This window comes from Harpia harpyja, chromosome 14 (genome assembly GCF_026419915.1).
Source record: "Harpia harpyja isolate bHarHar1 chromosome 14, bHarHar1 primary haplotype, whole genome shotgun sequence".
Lineage (NCBI taxonomy): Eukaryota > Metazoa > Chordata > Aves > Accipitriformes > Accipitridae > Harpia > Harpia harpyja.
Window position 1 is genome coordinate 30,867,151 of NC_068953.1, and position 19,479 is coordinate 30,886,629.

Here is a 19,479-nt window from a genome sequence, read left to right on the forward strand (position 1 = left end):
CTTGGTTCAAGTTCACCACATGCTTTGAGAAGCTTTCCTTAGACATGTGTGTTCCTGGTCAAGTAAGTTTACTTGCGCAACTATGTGCAGAATAATGTGGCTCTTTGTTAACTTTTTAGATCGGCATCTGATGCAGAACCCACTCGACTTCTAAAGAACACTCTTGTGAAGCCTAAACAGATTAATCTGCTTTTCTTTTAGCTCTTTTCAGCTTCAGCAACTTCCTCTAGAGCTTCCACTGGGCACTGTGTGGAAGAGTCAGAGCAGTGGCTCTGTGACATGACCTCAAAAATCACAGTGTTCTGCCTGCTGTCGCAGTGAGGAAGACTCTTTTATATATCTATATCTTTGTTGGTTTTTCTCTGGATTTCCAGTTATGACCAAAATAAATTAAAAAAAAAAGTTTCTTTCTCCAGTGAGGTTCAGTGTATTAGAGAGGCACCATGAAATTGGTGACTATTAGATCTATAAATGCGTAGAGCTATTTCTTCTTTCTAAACACTTCAATTTTATGTCTCAGCATTACTAACTTTACTGTGCACAACTAAAATATACACTGTCAAACTGATGGCAGAGCAGTAAAGATATGTTTGTGTAAAAAAACGAGGAGAGAAAGTCCATTTCCTACGCTAGGCAAAAGAACACAAAGATAGTTAAACTGAAGCTGCTTTTACAGCATCCCCAAAATGCAAAGTGTTGCACAAATAAAAAAGACAGCACTGACTTAATATGGTCTCCAGCAAGCATAAAGGTTTCCTACTCTGTGCATGTTCTTTTCAGCAGATTAAATAAAAGACAAGAGACCTTAGTGGATAATACGCGTGAGATTCAGAACGCGCTTTTCACCTTCCCTGAAGAACATACAGCAGTGAAATATATTTAGCTTGATGGACAGGAATTATTACTTGATGTTTAACTGAGTGAAGTTTGTCGATTATTACCTTTACCTAATTGGTATACATTATACTCAAGAATATCAGTTTACAGTCAGGTCAAATCTCTTTGTACTGTGAAGCAACGGATAACAGACAGTTTGGTCAGGTGCTGCACAGAATCTCATATTTCTTGATAGAAACCTCTACTCTCATTAACTAAAAGACTAAAAGCAGAAGTATTTTGCCTGTACATGTTCTGTACTCCAGTCACACTAAAGTTCCCTTTTCCCGCTGCTTCTTATTGATCTTCTATTGCAATAAAGCATCTTGACAATCCAACGACAGTCTTTGCTGCTCTGTATTTTTCTGGAGATTCTGTTCAGCAGAATTCTTACCAGCTTTAGTGTCCCCTATAAAGAAGAGACTGTGGCTCTTACGGCAGGGAATCAGATGTTCAGGGTGGATATATTTTACCCAGTCTAATTAGGGATAAGCAAGAGCCTGATCTTTAAAATATTTTTTCATAGTTCACCCCCCACTTGCCTCATTTTATGCAGGGTAACATACAAATGATATAAAAGAGATGTGATGAAGAAAAGTACAAGTGGATTATAAGCTCTGTCAAACAATGCATTTTACTTTGATGGAAAGAATCACTGCGTTTGTAAGGACTGTGTAAACACATTTAGCAACTAAAGACTACATTAATATAAAGCACATATATGAAAAGTCAACAGCTACATTTTTATTACTGTGAAAATACAAGTGGCAATTGAGAGGTAATAGGATGTTAAAAGCCTCCAAGATAGCACTGCTAACAGCAGGTCCCTAGTGCTGTTAAATCACTCTGTGAAATCTCACAGTCATGAAGATGTCCGCTTTCATGCGGAATCCTCTTTTGGTTTCAACAGTGAATAAGCTTTCCCATATATGATAGGGTCTATAGATCAACTGTACTAGGAAGGTCCAGCATTAGCCTGGTGGAGGTGCACAAGCCTGGGAGCAGTTTGAGAAGTCCAGCTGTGGAACAATGCTTCCCAAAGCACTCAGGGAGACCTACTTCCTTAGTGCATACCTCACCTACTTTTATGGACAATAGAGATGAAATCCCATTTCCCTCTGTTGAGTAGCTCACCTTGTCAGAAGCACGTCTGGATTAGCAAAATGGTCTAATTCAAGTACAATGGCAATTTTACACCTATCTGTTTAGACAACTTTGTGCTCAAGAGAGCTTAAGGATTGTTACTGAACTCTACCCTCCTTTTAACATGATTAAAAAAAGACCCCTTTTGTTCTTTATTTCTCTGTTCATCTGCATCTGGGAAAATAAAACCTAGTTAAGTTTTCATTATAGTTGCAAATAAACAAGCATGCATTTGTACAAGACAAAATAATGGCAATGCAGTAACAGTCCGATGTAGTTAAGAGTTCACCTGATTTCCTATACTGCCACCACTTACCCTCTATCAAGTTCAGTTTTTATAAAGGTTTCATTTCAGGCTGAATTCTTAATTATTTGCTGTACTAGGATTCATCTATCAGTCCCTCCATTCTTTCCCAACTGTACTTAGTAGTAAGATTTCATATGTAAATAGTTAAAAATTAAAGTGCAAGTGATGACCATCTTCCTCGGTAAGCAGACTAGTTTTCCTCTAAAATCCTACACAGAAACATTTTCATTTTCAGAATTTATATTGAAAATGACGCTTTCGTAATTGCAATAGGGTACTCCTATTGCAACAAGCTTGCTTGGATGAAAAAATATGTTGAATTTGGAGAGATCTAAAAATATATATCACATGCATTTTTTATAATTTTTAAAAGTTTTATTATATTATTTAAGCTTTTACACTGGAGGATGTACAGGTCATACTCAAGAAAGATTTCTGCCTTCAGTGGCAGGAGTTAATTGAAATATACAAAACTAATAACATCTCTGGAGATCCAGCCATAATAAGCAGTGTCCAAAGGAAGTGATCCAATAGCTTCATTACTTGCAGCTGCTTGGTATACTGAAAGCTTACTGTGTTTATTCCTCTTATGGAAATGCTTTCCTGGCAACAAAGTAGGAATTTGTCTACAATTCCATACAGACTACTGCAAAAGTTGTGTTTCTTAGGCTGTGTTTTCCCTTTCAGCAGCCACTGAATGGTCTAAACTGGCCATGCTGTCCTCTTCTGCCAGTGGTGTTTTTTCAGCATGATCAGGTCCATGATTTAGCTCAGCATGTACAGGCAAAAATGGTTGAAGTGATACTTAGCAGCTACAGAGGTAAGAGCTGCTTTGATCACTGGAAACATTCTTATAGAGTCAGACCCTTTAAAGCTTTGTTTTAGCAAATTGGCGAGATTAAACTGGACTCCACTTGTAAAACTCAGCTACCTTCATCTGAAAGTAATGGCTAAGTAAAAGAAATTATTTATAATGCAAAATTCACTTAAGTCTATTTGTGGTGGTGTAGTATGATAGTCCAAATGGTTTTGGTGATGCAGAATTACAATGGAAGAGAATCATCTTCTTCCCCTCAACTGTATCTGTGGCTATGATAGAAAGATAAACTTTCAGGTACATAGCCCTTCTTGGAATTGTGAAACTGAAGCAACTAACTGCAGCAAAGTACAAGCTGGGATTAATTATTTTGAATTCTGTTATGTTCATTAATTTCCCAATTTGAGAGAAAAGGCAGATTAAGCAAGTAAACAGCACAAGACACTATCTAGTGGAGAAACTAAGAGAGTTTTAAAACCCTGCAGGATGGACAAAGAAATACTATGAAGAAGAAGAGTTCTGGACATAGTGGATTATTTTACATTCCCATCCACAAGTAATATGCATTAGTTCTGCAAGGAAAAACTTTGGTATGTTTACAGTATTTTAAATAAAGGTTGTACTTTGTACTGGCTTTGTGGGGCAAGGTTTTGGTAGCAGGGGGGTTACAGGGGTGGCTTCTGTGAGAAGCTGCTAGAAGTGTCCCGTATGTCCGACAGAGCCAATACCAGCCGGCTCTGAGATGGACCCGCTGCTGGCCAAGGCCGAGCCAATCAGCAACAGTGGTAGCGCCTCTGTGATAACATTTTTAAGAAGGGAAAAAAGTTGCAGTGGGCACAGAAACTGCAGCCAGAGAGAGGAGTGAGAACATGTAAGAGAAACAACTGCAGACCCCCAGATCAGTGCAGAAGGAGGGGGAGGAGATGCTCCAGGCGCCAGAGCAGAGATTCCCCTGCAGCCTGTGAGGAAGACCATGGTGAGGCAGGCTGTCCCCCTGCAGCCCATGGAGGTCCACAGTGGAGCAGATATCCACCTGCAGCCTGGGGAGGACCCCACACCAGAGCAGGTGGGTGCCCAAAGGAGGCTGTGACCTCATGGGAAGCCCACGCTGGAGCAGGATCCTGGCAGGACCTGCAGATCTGTGGAGAGAGGAGCCCACGGAGCAGGTTTGCTGGCAGGACTTGTGACCCTGTGGGGGACCCACGCTGGAGCAGTTCATGAAGAACTGCAGCCCGTGGGAAGGACTCATGTTGGAGAAGTTCATGGAGTACTGTCTCCTGTGGGAGGGACCCCACGCTGGAGCAGGGGAAGAGTGTGAGGAGTCCTGCTGCTGAAGAGGCTGGAGCAGTAGAGATGACATGTGATGAACTGACCATAACCCCCATTCCCCGTTCCCCTGCACCGCTGGAGGGGGTAGGTAGAGAATCTGGGAGTGAAGTTGTACCCGGGAAGAAGGGAGGGGTGGAGGGAAGGTGTTCTGAGATTTGGTTTTACTTCTCATTACTCTACTCTAGTTGCTTGGCAATAATTTAAGTTAATTTTCCCCAAGTCGAGTCTGTTTTGCCCATGACGGTAATTGGTTGAGTGATCTCTTCCTGTCCTTATCTCAACCCACGAGCCCTTTGTTATATTTTCTCTCCCCTGTCCAGCTGAGGGGGGGAGTGATAGAATGGCTTTGGTGGGCACCTGGCATCCAGCCAGGGTTAACCCACCATATACTTTCATTTCCTTTTACATCACGAAGACTGCCTTCTGAGGAACCCAGAGGGCAACAGATTCCTTTTAGCAAACAGAAATAAGTTTTAGGGTATTAAAAAGTATGTTCTGCTCTAGTAAGTTTGTCTTACTAGTTGAAGTTGAATCAATATTAAGTTCCAAGGAGGTCTATAAACAATAGAAGTTCTGTGCATTGAAGTTTCTCTTATAACAAACTTGAAGAAACTTCATAGGTTATCCTCAAGAAAGGTCACTATCAGCCTTAAAACAGAAGATGACACAGCCTGCCTTGATACTTTCTGCTGTGGTACTTAATTAGCCTGCTATCTCAGACAAAGGTCACTGAAAAGTGACAAGCTATAGTTTAAAGGATGTTTATTTTAAACAGTATTGTTAAACTCTTCAGAAGAACTGACAGAACTTCATTATTTAGCAAAGATTAATACAAAGCCACTATTCAACAGTAAGGCATATTTTACTATATTAATATAAACCAGCATACAGGCCACATGTTAAAACCTTCTTTTTGGTTCCATCAAGGAAGATCATACAAGCACTCTCGTCTCCCCTAGAATAACTGGTCTTTCTATGGTCTCAGGAGGGCATCCAGTATATGTTATCTGGGAAAGAAAATAGGAGTGGAAAGTCACACAAACAGAATTAAAAGCTTCCCTAGTACGAACGTGTTGCCTTAGGCTCCTTTTGGGAATTCTGATCCGATACGTGTATCTAGAGCTCTCTGCTATCTTTCAGAGCCATTGAAGTCGGATTGGCCCAACTGCTCTGGTTCCTCAAGTTGCAATTTAGGAATCGATAAAAAAAAGCTTCACTTTAGCAGATAAAGCAGGTTAACCAACCTGACCTGCATGTTGCACACCACTATTCAGGATTAAAATTCTGAACTTACTTTTGCTTCTTCTCTGTAGAAGTGTCTTTTGCTTTCCATTACCAGCCAACAACTTAAAAGTTGATTATACACCAACTGTCAAAAGAAGACGACATTCCAAGATCTTACAAAGGATTGTGATAAGGAAAAAGAACCCATTTAAACAGTATCTAACAAGTACACTGCATTTCACTAAATAGCCTGGGAAAATTATACCACATGCCATCAACTTGCTAGCTCAAAGAAGTGAAGTCTTTCCAAGAAGATTAAATGCAAAGCCAAAAATCTCAGCTGAAAACCTGAGAAACCGGTACACAAAAATTCAACCCTCATTTCAGGCAGCAAACACCCAGGTAATTCAAATATATACAATTCAAAACCTATTAAGTATTCATGTTCCACTTAAAAGAGAGGAAAGCAAGGACTTCAATTTGTTGCTAGAATATTACGACAGGATCAGAATGAAAAAGTCACAAGAGGCTGTAAGAAACAGACCTGCAGGTTACTTTCCTTTAGTCAAAAGGATTAATTCTTAATTATACTATTTATAAGCAAAACATATGAAGGTTACATTTTCAAGGCTACCACATTATCAGTATGGGACAACTTTCTTTATAAAGAAAGATACCACTATATGCTACCCCAACAAAGATTTATGGAGAAAACAGCTCTTTGGAATTAAATGCCTAACATTGAGTATTTAGTGAACTAAAATATGAAATGGAGTTTATTTACATTAAATTCATAACCTAAGGGATTCATTTAGCAATGCTACTTATTTAAACGCAGATATACTTATAAAATCATAGTTATCCTTGTCGTTGTCACAAAAACCTCAGACTCTCTCAAATAACACTTTGAACAGTAAAAAAATGCTCAACTAACTCAGCACATTTTTACATCAATAAACACATTAGCTTTATAGGACCTTGCAGGCATAACAACTACATTAATCTCCCTCAAAATGAAATGTTTCACAGCTAAACATTTGCCACATTTTTTTTTAATCTGGTGCAATACAGTAAATGTCAACTTAACGTGGTTACTTTGGGTCAATGAAATGACTGAAAACAAAATTTTAATTAAGTGTCAGAGCTAGAACAGTGATTCAAAACTCAAAGGAACATAGCAAAGAACTTTCTGCATAGTGTCTGTAAACTAATATGAAATACCAGTCAACACACTTTCCCTTTTAGCACTGAATTACTGGGGAAAATTAGAGAGTCAAAAATTATGTGTAAAAATGTTATGTTCAAAGAAGATAACATGCTGGGCTTCATCTAAGAACTGCCCTTTTGAGCTACATTAAAACTGGCATAAAGGTTTTATTAAAAGCACAAATCATTCAAGTAATCGTAAAGCATACTTACCAATTATTTTTTATTAGAGGCATATTAAGCATACATCAAAAAAATGCAGGACGCAACTAGACAAAATAAGCTTACAAGCCTCAAAAAATCAAACACTAATGAAAACAAAAAAACAGAACAATCAGGTATAAAATTCGCCCTATAAAAAAATTTCTAAACAGTCTCTAACAAAACTCTAATGTGACAGCCTACAGCCACAGTCTTTGGTAGAATATTAGCATATCCTACAGCATAAAAAAATAACTGCTTTCTACATGCCAGCATATAAATAACAATGCTTAATGCCTGCAGAAAAGCTTTAAGATCTTTTATTTAAGGTTTTGTAAAATACTATGTGTTACTCGGGATTCTTTACCCTGACCTTCAGTTTCTAATGCCTTCTGGCAGTAAAGCACAACAGAATGTGATTTAACACCTATTGCCCAGGGTTCTTCTCTCTCTCTCCCCATTTCCAGGAAAAGCGGATGTGGTTTTGTTATAAAAATGTTCTTGTTTAAGATACATCATCCAATACTTAGAACTCAGTATGCACTGTGATTTGATCTGATTTTTTTCCCCCCCCTGGGTTTACTCATCCATTCTGTTAAAGAAAAACTGAACCGCAGGTAAGCTGAAGTTTCTTTTCCAAACTGCACAAGGCAAACTGAGATGTTGGCTGCACTTGAAGCTCCAAGTCACTGAACACTCACTGACCATAAGCTAATAATGACAACAGTTTTCCATTAAATGCAAATAATTAAGATAGCATACACAAGGCATACGATTTCCTTAAAAATTAATGTTATCTAAACAACCTGCAATGGTTATTCAAGCAAATATGGTAAACCTCTTGAGATCAGAGGAAATTGTGATTCTAGTATGGATACCAAGAATTAACTTTAAGTTACTGTTTTCTGGTAAGACAATGAAAACTTGAGGTAAAATGTCTTCCCAAGTACAAAAAGAGAGGTGGCACAGAATAAGAACTACTAATGACTGGATGGGGAAAAAAAAAAACTTTTAAATGACTCAAACAAAAAACTGAATTATATGCAGTTGCGTTCAAATAACTTAAAGTACATTCAATGTAACTTGATCTTCTGGATTGACTTCAGCCAAAAGTACCAGTTTAACTTATCTCTAGGAAACCTCCCAAATAACATGACAGAGATTAATCTTCACAATTATGCAGTCTCCTACAGTGTTTAGTCAGCAAATGAATAACTTCATATAGGAAAAACTGTAGTGAATTTTAGTTTTTCTCCTTCACAAAAATACCATGCCACTGTTTTCATGATATACCTTACTTGCCTATTTAAACCTATCTGATGGGTCTTGCTAGAACAATCCAGTTCTCTCTCACCTCTTCCTTTGAAAGGATTACTAGATATTTGGGTGTTTTATACCTAATATTACCTTTTGTATAAGCGCTCTTTACATGGTTTGAAACAAACAATGCTTTACATATTAAGTATCTGAGAATATATACATACTTCTGCCAAATATGCAGATTTTCCAATCCGAGTTTTATTTTCCAACATTTCTCAACAGTGCGTGGCCAAATTCTTCCAAATTCTTATTATTAAAATGGTAAATGTTTTAAAAATTTAATTGCATAATAAAAGACAAATGTGAGGAATTTACAAGCAAGTATCATACAACTGGTTCCAGCTGAACTTAATCTTTTCCAACACCACATATCAGAGTGTTATTCAAAATATATTATTTACATGGAAGATCATCAATCAGATTAAAAATACTATAGAGATTTCTCTGGGTTTAAACACAGATACATTCAGGAACTCCTTCAGTAGCATACACATCAAGTTCCATAGCTGATTAAGTCCTTTAAACTGTCCTCATTGTGATGCTGTATTTTACAATCTTCCACGTGTATATGTATGAAGACATCAGAGTGGTTAATCATGCCTCGAGTTAACGATTTCACTAAAATCTTTAAAAAACAAAAGAATACTGCAACTTATTGCTCTCAGCTTTTTCGTGTGTCTTGTTATTTGAAGTTCTTAAAGTGGCAGATCTTGAGGAGCTGTGACTACGTAAACCGTTCCACTTTTCTTTTTAAAAGTCTTCTAAACCTGCATGGATGAAAATTAAGATGCAATTCAAAATTTAAGTCATATAACTCTTTAGAGTTTGAAGAAACTTTTGAGATGTTGAGATTGATGTTGTTTATTTAGAGGCTCCAACAATAAGCTGGATGGTCTCTAAATTTTAATACTGTTGCTGATTAGACTCATTTAGCAGCTGAGCCCAGTTAACCTAGGAGGACAGAGTAGACTTCAGTTGCATGCTAATGGCCCAGAAAAATATCTCTATGTAATCTGGAAAAGTTAGCACATCTTACCACAATACACAGCTACAAAAATACGTTTATGCAGAGGCACTTGCTCATTTAATTCTAAAAAACAACCCCCCCCCCCCCCCCCCGCAACAAACCACAACCAAACAAAAAAACCCACATAAGTCTCAAATTCACAATTTTAAAATGAAGTAGTTTTTGGGAACTGTCACTAAATCTTTAAAAAAAATGTGGGAAGACTATGCCCAAAGTTTCAAGCTGAGCATAAAATTATGCACAAAGACAAAATTTTGTTGCAAATATTTACTCAAAAAGTAATAATTTACAGCAGTGCTTTAACAGCTGTTCAAAACATTTAACATTCATTAGAAACAAAACTGAAGTCAAAAGCACATTCTGAATGTTTCAAATGGAGCAATGAAGTCATAAAAGCAAGCTACCGTTAATATATGCATTCCTACAGCTAGCTGCTAACTAGAAGACAAAAAAACAAAAAAACAAAACCAAAATGAGCAGCCATCTTCCTGTACACAATTTAGACTTTGTACAAAAAGTCCTGAAATTGAACTGTACAATTCTACTTTATATGCCCTTGTGTCCTTCTTGTAACAGTTAGCCAGTAGCAGCTGCAAAATGGCAGAATACATGCCTATTGGTGTTTCCAGTTTGGGGTTTTCCTTCCTTTTGCTTAAAACAGTTTTTACATTAAACCGTACTTTGGTGTGACTTACAGACCATTCCTACGGGTCTATGGCTAAGAATAATTAAAACAATGGTAAAAGCCTAACAGCTACAGTACTTTCAGCAGTACGTTCTACTTTATACAATTATGTTCGGTATTTCTGCACAGCCTGCACACTGAAACCCCCACAAATATATATTTTTATTGTAATAATTCCACTTTCACTGAAAGTTTATTAAGGTAAGCTTACAGCCTGGCAGGATTACACCTGTACAGAGGTGCATAGATTCATATAATTCTGTTTACATGCTTTTACAGACAGGAATGTGACACCAAGTCCAAAGGTTTATGTTTACCCAAATTATCAGCAGACCAATAACCATCATTACAAGTGTGCTCCATTTCAGCATCAGAAGTGAATTCATACTGAATTCCACTGTTTAGTGATATTCACACTGAAGGATTTAAAAAAATATTTTCTTGGCAAACAAATCACCTTATCATGGGCTAGTTAACTATAAAAATTAGAATTTACTCGTCCTTTCAAATGTCAATCTAATAAGATATATCACATCCAAGAGACAGGAAGATATATTTGAACATGTTACCTTTTGTAAATTTAGTTAATTCATTTGTACATACACATACATGCTATCTTCATATGGAAAACTTCCCTTTAGAGTCTCTTTCTCTCCTTCCCACTCCCCTCCCCTTTTTATTTTTAATAATTAGCATCAGTGAGCACACTCATCAGGAATGGTCCATGGTGTTCTTACCATTGTTTATAACAAACAATAAAATTAAAAAAATTTCAGCTTGCTTCATTTTCATCTGTCTTGTTTACAGTTGTTTCCATTCTGTTGGGACTGCTTTCTTTAGAAGCCTCATCTGTTTGTTCAGAGAGTTGTCCAGCTTTCTTTGATGAAGGTGCAACATTACCTTTTTGAAGAATTTCAGTAGCTTCATGCTCTAGTACCTCTGATGGAGTCAAAGGCTCCAAATGAATACTGCCTTGTTCACTAATGTCTGAACTAATGGATTCAGGTTCATCTCTTTTTCTCAAGAACTGCTCAAAACTAACATCTTGACCCAATGTTAGTTTTAAGTCCCTTGCGTTCATTGCTGAAAGTGTAGTTTCATCCAAGCTACGTACTTTAGTCTGCTCACTCAAGATAACGTTACCTGAACTTTGGCAATTTTTCAACTCACTTTCATCATGAATAGATTTTTGTTTCTCATCTACTAATTGTTTGTTATTATCTGAATCACAACATGCTCCTTTCTCATGCAAAGAATTCTTTGAGCTGTTGTCAAGGAGTTCCAAACTAGGAACATTTTCTGCATTTGACAGTGATGAGTTTTCTTCATTCTTTTCAACCGATGCAACTTTTTTACTTTGATTTCTATTGCATTCTTTTGTTTCATCTGAAGAGTCATGCTCTTGTTTGCTGAAAAAAAACAAAACAAGTTATTTTTATAACAAATGAAATAAAGCAACATATGGCTGTACTCTGCAAAGTGACACTCAAAGTGGTATTGTAGATTTCCTATTTGGTATTTCTCACAAATTTTCATAGCAAGATGGGCTGAATTTAATTAACAGCTGCATTTTTCTTACCTACTTACAAACTCAGCTTTGTATTTAGCAGTCAGTTAGTACTCTTTAGTTCTTGCACTTCATCTCCAAAAAGGAGGGTTAAGTTGTCCCCTTTGTGCAACATAGAATTTTCCAAAATACAGTGTTAAGTTCCTCTACCTGCACAGCCTCTTCAACAGAATCAGATTAAACTACTTGGAAACTTTTGTTGATGATGTGCAAAAAAAAAAAGCAGCCAGTTCATACCTTTATACCAACCAATTGACTTGCAATACTAATGAGTAAAGTGAGAAAAAAAGCTAACAGTTGGAAATCTAAATAACTTAAACCTAAAATTTAGTTGAGCAACTAGTTCATCTGTGAAGTAGCATTTTCAGTCACTTTTCAGAGTAAAACTGTATGTTCATAAAAAGGAAATATAGATCAGTACTCAATTATGCAAGTAAAAATGAGAATCTTACTGTATAATAGAATTTAAAACACAGCATATGAACTTTGTAGACAAACTGATTGTTTAAACCTTGTATTATTTCAATAAAGCCACATGCACGCAGTGCTTTAGAGTGACCAGGAAAAAAAATACAAAAATACAAAACAGTCTGGTCATATTGCTATATACAATTTGCTCATATGTTCATATTCCAACAGTCAAAATCCTAAATACTAGTTTCTAATATTTCTCTTCATTTGTTATAGGAACACCAACTTTCCCATCCTTTCAATGATGGAGCTCAATTTTTGCTCTAAAGATTTAAATTTGGTAAAAGTTTAATATAACTTCTAACCCATTCAAATTTTTTCAGAATTATAAGTAGCTCAAATTACCTAAAATGATGATGGTGACAAAAGAAAGCAGGCGGAAGATGGAAGAACAGTTGGCCTGGTCTCAGATATGAATTCTATATAGGAAGTGAAATTAGGAACAAAGTCTCCCAAATTAAATTTTAAAATTTAAAAATTAAATTGAAAATAGTCTCTGAACAGTGACATGCAGACAAAAGATGTGAGAGAGATATTATAATGAAATATCTCATTAATCAAAATGCATTTGTACTTCATTTCTTCAAATAGTTTTAAAAAGGGTTTGAAATAATTTTTGGCTAAAACCACTTTCAACATCACCTAAGCACAGACAGTTCCAGGACTCTTGAACGCAATAACCAACTTCCTGCTACCATGTTTTTATGATACATTTTCAAGCTGAAAGTCTAGACATGTTGTTCTACTGATCCAGAAATCTAAAACAATTCAAGTGATTCGCCTATATGCTAAATGATATAGAGTTCTACAGAAAATGGTTATTCTGGAAGAGGTGCTACATACTACAAACATTCAGAAAACTGTTTTCAAGTTTTACTTTCACTTAAATAAATTAATCCAAGAATATTCCATTTCCTACTTTGAATTTAAGTCAGTCAGAGGAATATTCTGAGCAGGGATAAAAGACTGCTGAGATATCCTTGAGTGGTGAAAGCTTACCAGTCACTGGGGTAGTCATAGGAATCTTTTCATCGTGTTACACTGATTTTTCATTCATAAGAAGGAATTAACTCAGGAGATAAGCGAACCTCTTCACCAAATTACAACCTATATTTGCTACTTGTGTCAAACAAAGAGATTCTTTTCATTTTTTGGGCTACCTAAACCAGTAAATAACATTCTCGAATTTTCTATCCATGTTCTCCTCCTTCTCAACTTCTACAGAAAAGGGGAAAAAGGGTAATATTTGAGGGAAAACTCAAGACTAAAGTTCCAGCACAAAAGCCAACACTCAGAACCACTTCAGCTGTGGCTGACATAACTGGTCTTGCCATAACTGTTCCTAATTACCTCATTCCAGAGAAACACTTATGCTACACTGAGCCATATAAAGGCTACTAAATATTTAGAATTGTTTTCATATGAAAATCCAGTCAACTCTTTATGAAACAGTGTATATACACATGACCTTTAGCTACTACTTTTCCACAAGCAGCTTAAGGGTGAGGTATAGTTGCAGAGTTAACAAGCACAGTATTATGCTTTATGTGGGAAGGCTTGAATAGATACGCAAAAAGGAAAAAAAAAAGTTAAAATAAAGGGATGACTAAAGCGTCATTAGCACACACAAAACAGTGTTTCCACACTGGAAATCTCAGATGGATTACATGTACGTGTACACACACACACACGATTCACACTGAGAAACTCTTCAAGGGACAAATCTGCCCTTAACACACAAAAGGAATCCATCACAGTCTCCCTCACCTTCTAGTAACCAAAATCCCAGCTTCATCCAAGCCCAGGCTCTCATTCTCACTCATTTTTGGCAAAACACAAAAAGGGAGGGAGAGGAAATGTGGAGGAAGAAAAATCTCTATATATTGATCTCTCATGCAGAAAAAGCTGTCTCTCATCAGCATACCTTCCCGTGACTAATTTATACCAATAAAACAGAGTATAAAAATAAAATTGAGCAAGTTTTTGCACAACAATCACCATCACAATTATCCATAAAGAACGATGACCTTTTAGATTGCTAAGCACAACAGTAAGTTCATTTAGATAGAACAATTCTCCAACAAAATAATTTACCTCTGCTGAGAACTGCAGATGAATAAGCAAACCCTAGCAATTGTGAAGCACTAATATCTGGCAATAAAAAGAAAAATCATATAGGATTTCAAGAAATCATTCTGTTAGTAAGTCAGTAGCTGGAAAAGAACAGCCTTCCATATAATATTAGGAATGAAACATACTCTTACTACTCTATGTGCAAACAATAGTTGTTACAGTGTAAGAAAACTAAAAATTGAGGCATCAAAAAGAATGGAAAATGTGAGAATGATAGTAACTGTATTACATAGAAAGGAGGATCTCAGTGAACAGTTAGAATGTAAAATCTGACTTTTGTTTAATGAAAACAATGAACCCATTTTCTAAAGCACGATACAAACCATGGCCAGACTATCAAATATGGGCTATACTAATGAACTAGCTGTCATATCATCTGTATGAAATCAAATTTTAGAATAAGAGTAGCATAAGACATAATTTCGGATCCAAGAGATGAGTCTACCAGGTGCAAACATACACCCACCCCAAGCTACAGAAGCCTAGAAATTAAAGGGACTTATTTTCTTTTTCTCATTGTAAAGAAAATGTAAGATTTAGGTGCCAAGTGACACCGAGGGAAGCTAGGCTCTGAATATTTGTTGTTTTAAAATCCTATTAGCTCAATTTTTTTTGCTGCTCTTTGCTAGACATATTCACTTAACTTTATTTAGAGTATTTTATTGTTTTATACTGGTATTTTATATTAGGATTTTAAAAATCATTCAGGGAAAAATTCTACAGCAAGAAAGAAAAAATCATACAACTTCAGAACAGAACTATTAACAAGTGACATGTACACATCTGCATACAGAGTAGTTGCAAAGTATGTGCAAACACACCTTCAGTCTGTGGAAAAGCATTTCCAGGTAACAAATCCTGTAATACAGCTGCATTTACATTAACAGTTTAGTGTGAAACATTATGGTTTTGAGGCACATTCCTTGATTGTTCCCACATACTGGATTGGTTTACAGAGCAGTCCTGGGACAGGCAAACTAGATTTCTTTTTGAGGAAAATGAAGTGGAAGCTCTGATCCACAAGCACTCCAACTCCTAACAGAGCTGGGTCCTGAAGAGTCCAAACCAACAACAGATGTTCCACACAGCTCTGAATAAGTGTACAGTATGGGCATTCTGTCCAGGGAACAGAAGTCTGACCTAAAGTAACACCTCTGAACTACAGTGCAGTGAAGATGCAGGATTCTCAGAATCAGCTGCTTTCATCTACTGATCTGCTCCTGCAGCACTAATTACTTGCTAATATCAAGATTACTACCTTGGCTTAATAACAGAGGAAAGTGTTTGAGGACTGACAATCTCTGGTGCTAGAGCTACAATACTCCAGATGTCTGCCTTGAAGTCCATAAAGTAGTATCAAACAAAGTTTTAACAGAAAAAACAGAACATATTTATATATTAAAATTATTTTTGTCTACTTAAACACAAGCATAGGAGAAAGTAGTACATCATATTCAGTTAGAATTGAATGAATGACTGTTTACTAATCTGTAGCTTAAAGACAGAGTTAGCTTCTAATACCTGAACCATTTAGTCTCAATTCTTAAGCAAGCATTTTGAGTGAAAGTACAATTTCAAATTATTTGGCCCCCACGGCACATGACTAGAATAGAGAGACAAAGCAGAACCTTTTCTAAGAAGGAAAGTAACCTACAGAGAGACTCTGAAAGCAGTTTGCTTTTTTTTTTTTTTTAAGGCACTATAAACGCATACATAACAAATAACTACAATTATGTTTTGACTAAGCTTTTAAAGGTTAAATTTGCACCAACAATTGTGAAAGATCACTAACTGGAATAAGACATTTCAGGCTGTGGGATCTGGAGTAATAATTTAGATGAATTATATGAAGTATAAATCTGCCCAGAATATGTGCCAAAAGAAATATACAAGATTTCAATTATTTCCCCAGATTGACATAAAAAATTCCACAATGTTGCCTATTTTTTTAATTGTAGAGCTGTAATTGTTAGTTACCCAACAATTTGACATATTTACTCTGCTAAGAATTTGGTTGAGTATGCTTTCCACAAATGACAGTTTTTAAAAACCTAAATGAATATCCAAGAATTAACATTTTATACTGTATTTTAAAATTGTTTCCCAGTTGCCCCAGTAATACTGTTAACTCATATGCAGTATTATACAAAATGCTGCTTCTAACAGTCTGTACAATTTATTTAATGTCTTATGAATCTTGACTAATTCGCAGTTTAAACATTACTAAGAATGCGTTTTGACACTTGGAACCTAAATTCTACACATATTGTTGAATGAGTACATTATGACCGCCATTCAAAATTTTCTATGATAGAAAACACACATTATGAAAATACTAGTTAAACACTTTTGCCCAATTACCTGAGAAATAACACAGCATGTGTTATTTTATGTACTTGATTTCAAGATGCAGCTGATCATTGTATTTACCTTTCAAAAGTTGGTGTTTCTGTTTTTCCTTCAGATAAACTAGGTCTTGAAATTTTCTGTAATAATTAATGATATTTCTTTTATTTTACATTCATGAGCAACTCATTATAATAAAAAGTTGTAGAAATAATTTCACACTGACATTCCCATAAATCTGCTATGTAGCACAGATTGAGCATGGATCTTACTACAGGTGTTTGCAAACAGTCTTCCAGTTAAAAAAAAACAGCCACCAAACAAAAAAACCCCCCAGAAACAAAGCAAAACTTTAAAGCAACTCTTGTAGGCTTTTTCATGTACATAATTTCAATTATGTCTTATTGAAAAGGATGCAAACTAAGCCTGGGCAGCTTTTTATTTGGAGGGGAAAACAAAAATCTGAACTAAACTTGTGTTTTACTACCAAAAAAAAAAGCAAAAGAAGCAAAGGAAAAGCAAGAAAGACACAGCTGAGGTTAGTGTATTTTTTAAGCGTTACACAGTGTTTTAGCCCTACAGATGCTATTACATTAAGTGTGAGTATAAGATTCTTAGCAAAATGCTTGTCACAGAAGAAACTTGAGTCTCTATTAAAACTTACCAATGAAATAACTTTTTAACTCTAAACAACTTGAATGCAATTCCACACACACACGCCCCATTTTTAGAACAGTAGAAAAGCAAGTAACTGAAAACTGCCATTTGGAAACAGCCACACTTGTCTTCTAAAAGCATCTCCTATGCTATAGGGCATCTTGCCCATATAATCTTATTCTCATTTAGGAAATGGTAAGTGCCTAAACGACAAAATTAAGAAATTAACCCTTTTGTCTGTCTGAATACAACTATAAGTTAATTTTAGTTTTAAAATAGAAAAGATCACTGTACATAAAAGACGACCATTTTAAATGATTATTTGTATCACAACCTCTAAAATATTTAAAACTGTGTAAAAAAATGTTCCATATTTTTAGTATCGTATTTTTTTCCCCCACAGAGGTGGTGTATTGTGTTTCAATGAGGCCAAATTATGCAGCAAATATTTGAAAATTGTATGGCAAAGCTAAGCTTATTCTATCTTCTAAAATAGCCTTTGCTATACTTCTATCATACTTTGTTATATTTCTGTCATACAAAACCCATACACATATGACCCATGCTAATCCAACTTAAAATTATTGCACTCTACTTCTCACTACAGAACCTCCTTCCGTACCCACCATCGTCCTCCGCCTTGGCTGACCATATTGCCCCCTGGGAACTACCAGGAAAGGAAGATTTCTTGACTTATCTCTCTGAATTTTAAATGCAATGTTTTTAAACAACCTGATTCATCAATTTATATTTTTGGTTCTTCAACACCCTAGGAGTCTGTCCTTTGACCTCCTACTGTGTATTTCAACAAATAGACGAAGTGTCAAGCATCTGGCTGCAGCAAAAGAACAGGCATTCCATGGCACCTTGGGAAAAACAACCTGAGGTTGCACATGGCACAGACCAGACTGAATGGCAGCTCACTGTTCCAGAAGGTCTTGCTTCAGAAATCCTGTAAAAGCTGACAGCTAACACAAAAGTAGCCTATTCTGTCTGTATTCTCCATCTTTTCCAACCTTAAGGGCTAGGGTGTGTGGGTTGTTTTTCTTTGTTTTGTTTTTGTTTGGGTTTGGGGGGGATGTTGCATTTTTTGTTTTATTTTTAAATGAAAGCCAATATTATGGAACACAATTTTGTGGAGCAAAAAATGCAAATTTGACATCTTCTATAATGCTGAAACACAATATGGGATGAAAAAAAAAGAAAAAAAAAGAGAAAACACATCTGAAGTGGTAACGGAGTCTATGGAAAGAAAAGGTGCTACTGTGTGTGTTTCAGAATCTTGCTTAACGCTGCTGAATGAAGATGAACAGTCTTCTCACATGTCTACAAAATCATTGCTTCTGTTAACTCACCAACCCCTTTGCATTTTGGAAAGTAGGCAAGCAGTGTTACCAGAAAAATCTTTACTAGATCTGAGGACTTCTCCTACTCTCTTAGTGGCTGGGATTTCTGTAACAGATTGCCCTTTTTGAACAGCAACAGAAAGACAACTTCTTACAGAAAAAAATAAAATTCTGTAAAATCAGAATCCAAAGATGGTATTTTTGAAAAAAATTAAGATGTACTGAGAGATCATTTAGCTTCCTGATAGGCAGAAAGCAGGGGAAAATTTGTACCTACGCCTAGAAAGAAAAAAAAAAAAAAAAATTCAGGCCTGAAGAGGCATTTCCAAAGATTTTCCTCTTTAAAGAAGTACCAAAAAACCCCCCAAACCCCTAACCTCAAAAAGTTACAGTTCAGAGTTAATATTTACCCAGATCTCAGGTTATATTTCAGGTCAATTTCCAGGTTCCCTGAAGATGAAGATACATAAGGCAACTAAACCATTCCTTCATTGGAGCCTGGCATACAAATCAACCAGAATGGACTGACTGCAAACTAGATGGAAATCTTTGGGTGTGGCAGACATTCTAAAGGTATCCCTCCAACACTGCCATACCTTTCTTCTGTAGTAAAACAGAGAAAGCTAGATTTTTGCACTAAGCATATCTTCTGAACACCATGACCCAGTAGTGTACGTACAGTTAAAAAAGAATTGTCTTGGATCTTCAAACTAGTTATGAAGTTCAGAGATATTGTTAGACTGTGTGGAGAAAAAAAAAGACATTACCTCCAACTTAGCTTCTCTCTCTCTAATGGAGATTTCGGTCTTTAACCTAGTGGACAA

General features: G+C 36.2%; 1 protein-coding gene across 16 annotated transcripts in view; it reads right to left on the reverse strand.

Moving 5' to 3' along the window:
- Positions 1-7,674: 7,674 nt before the first annotated feature.
- Positions 7,675-19,479, reverse strand: part of ZNF280D (zinc finger protein 280D) — a 55,539-nt gene continuing 43,734 nt past the window's right edge. For 6 of the 16 annotated variants that reach the window (XM_052807244.1, XM_052807239.1, XM_052807242.1 and 3 more), the window contains 3 exons: positions 19,423-19,468; positions 16,737-16,792; positions 7,675-11,544 (listed from right to left, as the gene is read on the reverse strand). In XM_052807244.1, coding sequence (XP_052663204.1) covers positions 10,908-11,544; positions 16,737-16,792; positions 19,423-19,468 — 739 coding nt within the window. In that variant the 3' untranslated portion in view covers positions 7,675-10,907. Of the gene's footprint in view, positions 11,864-12,541; positions 12,593-16,667; positions 16,793-19,422; positions 19,469-19,479 lie in introns of those variants that run through there. The other 10 variants (XM_052807243.1, XM_052807246.1, XR_008238160.1 and 7 more) reach the window with 9 other exon arrangements.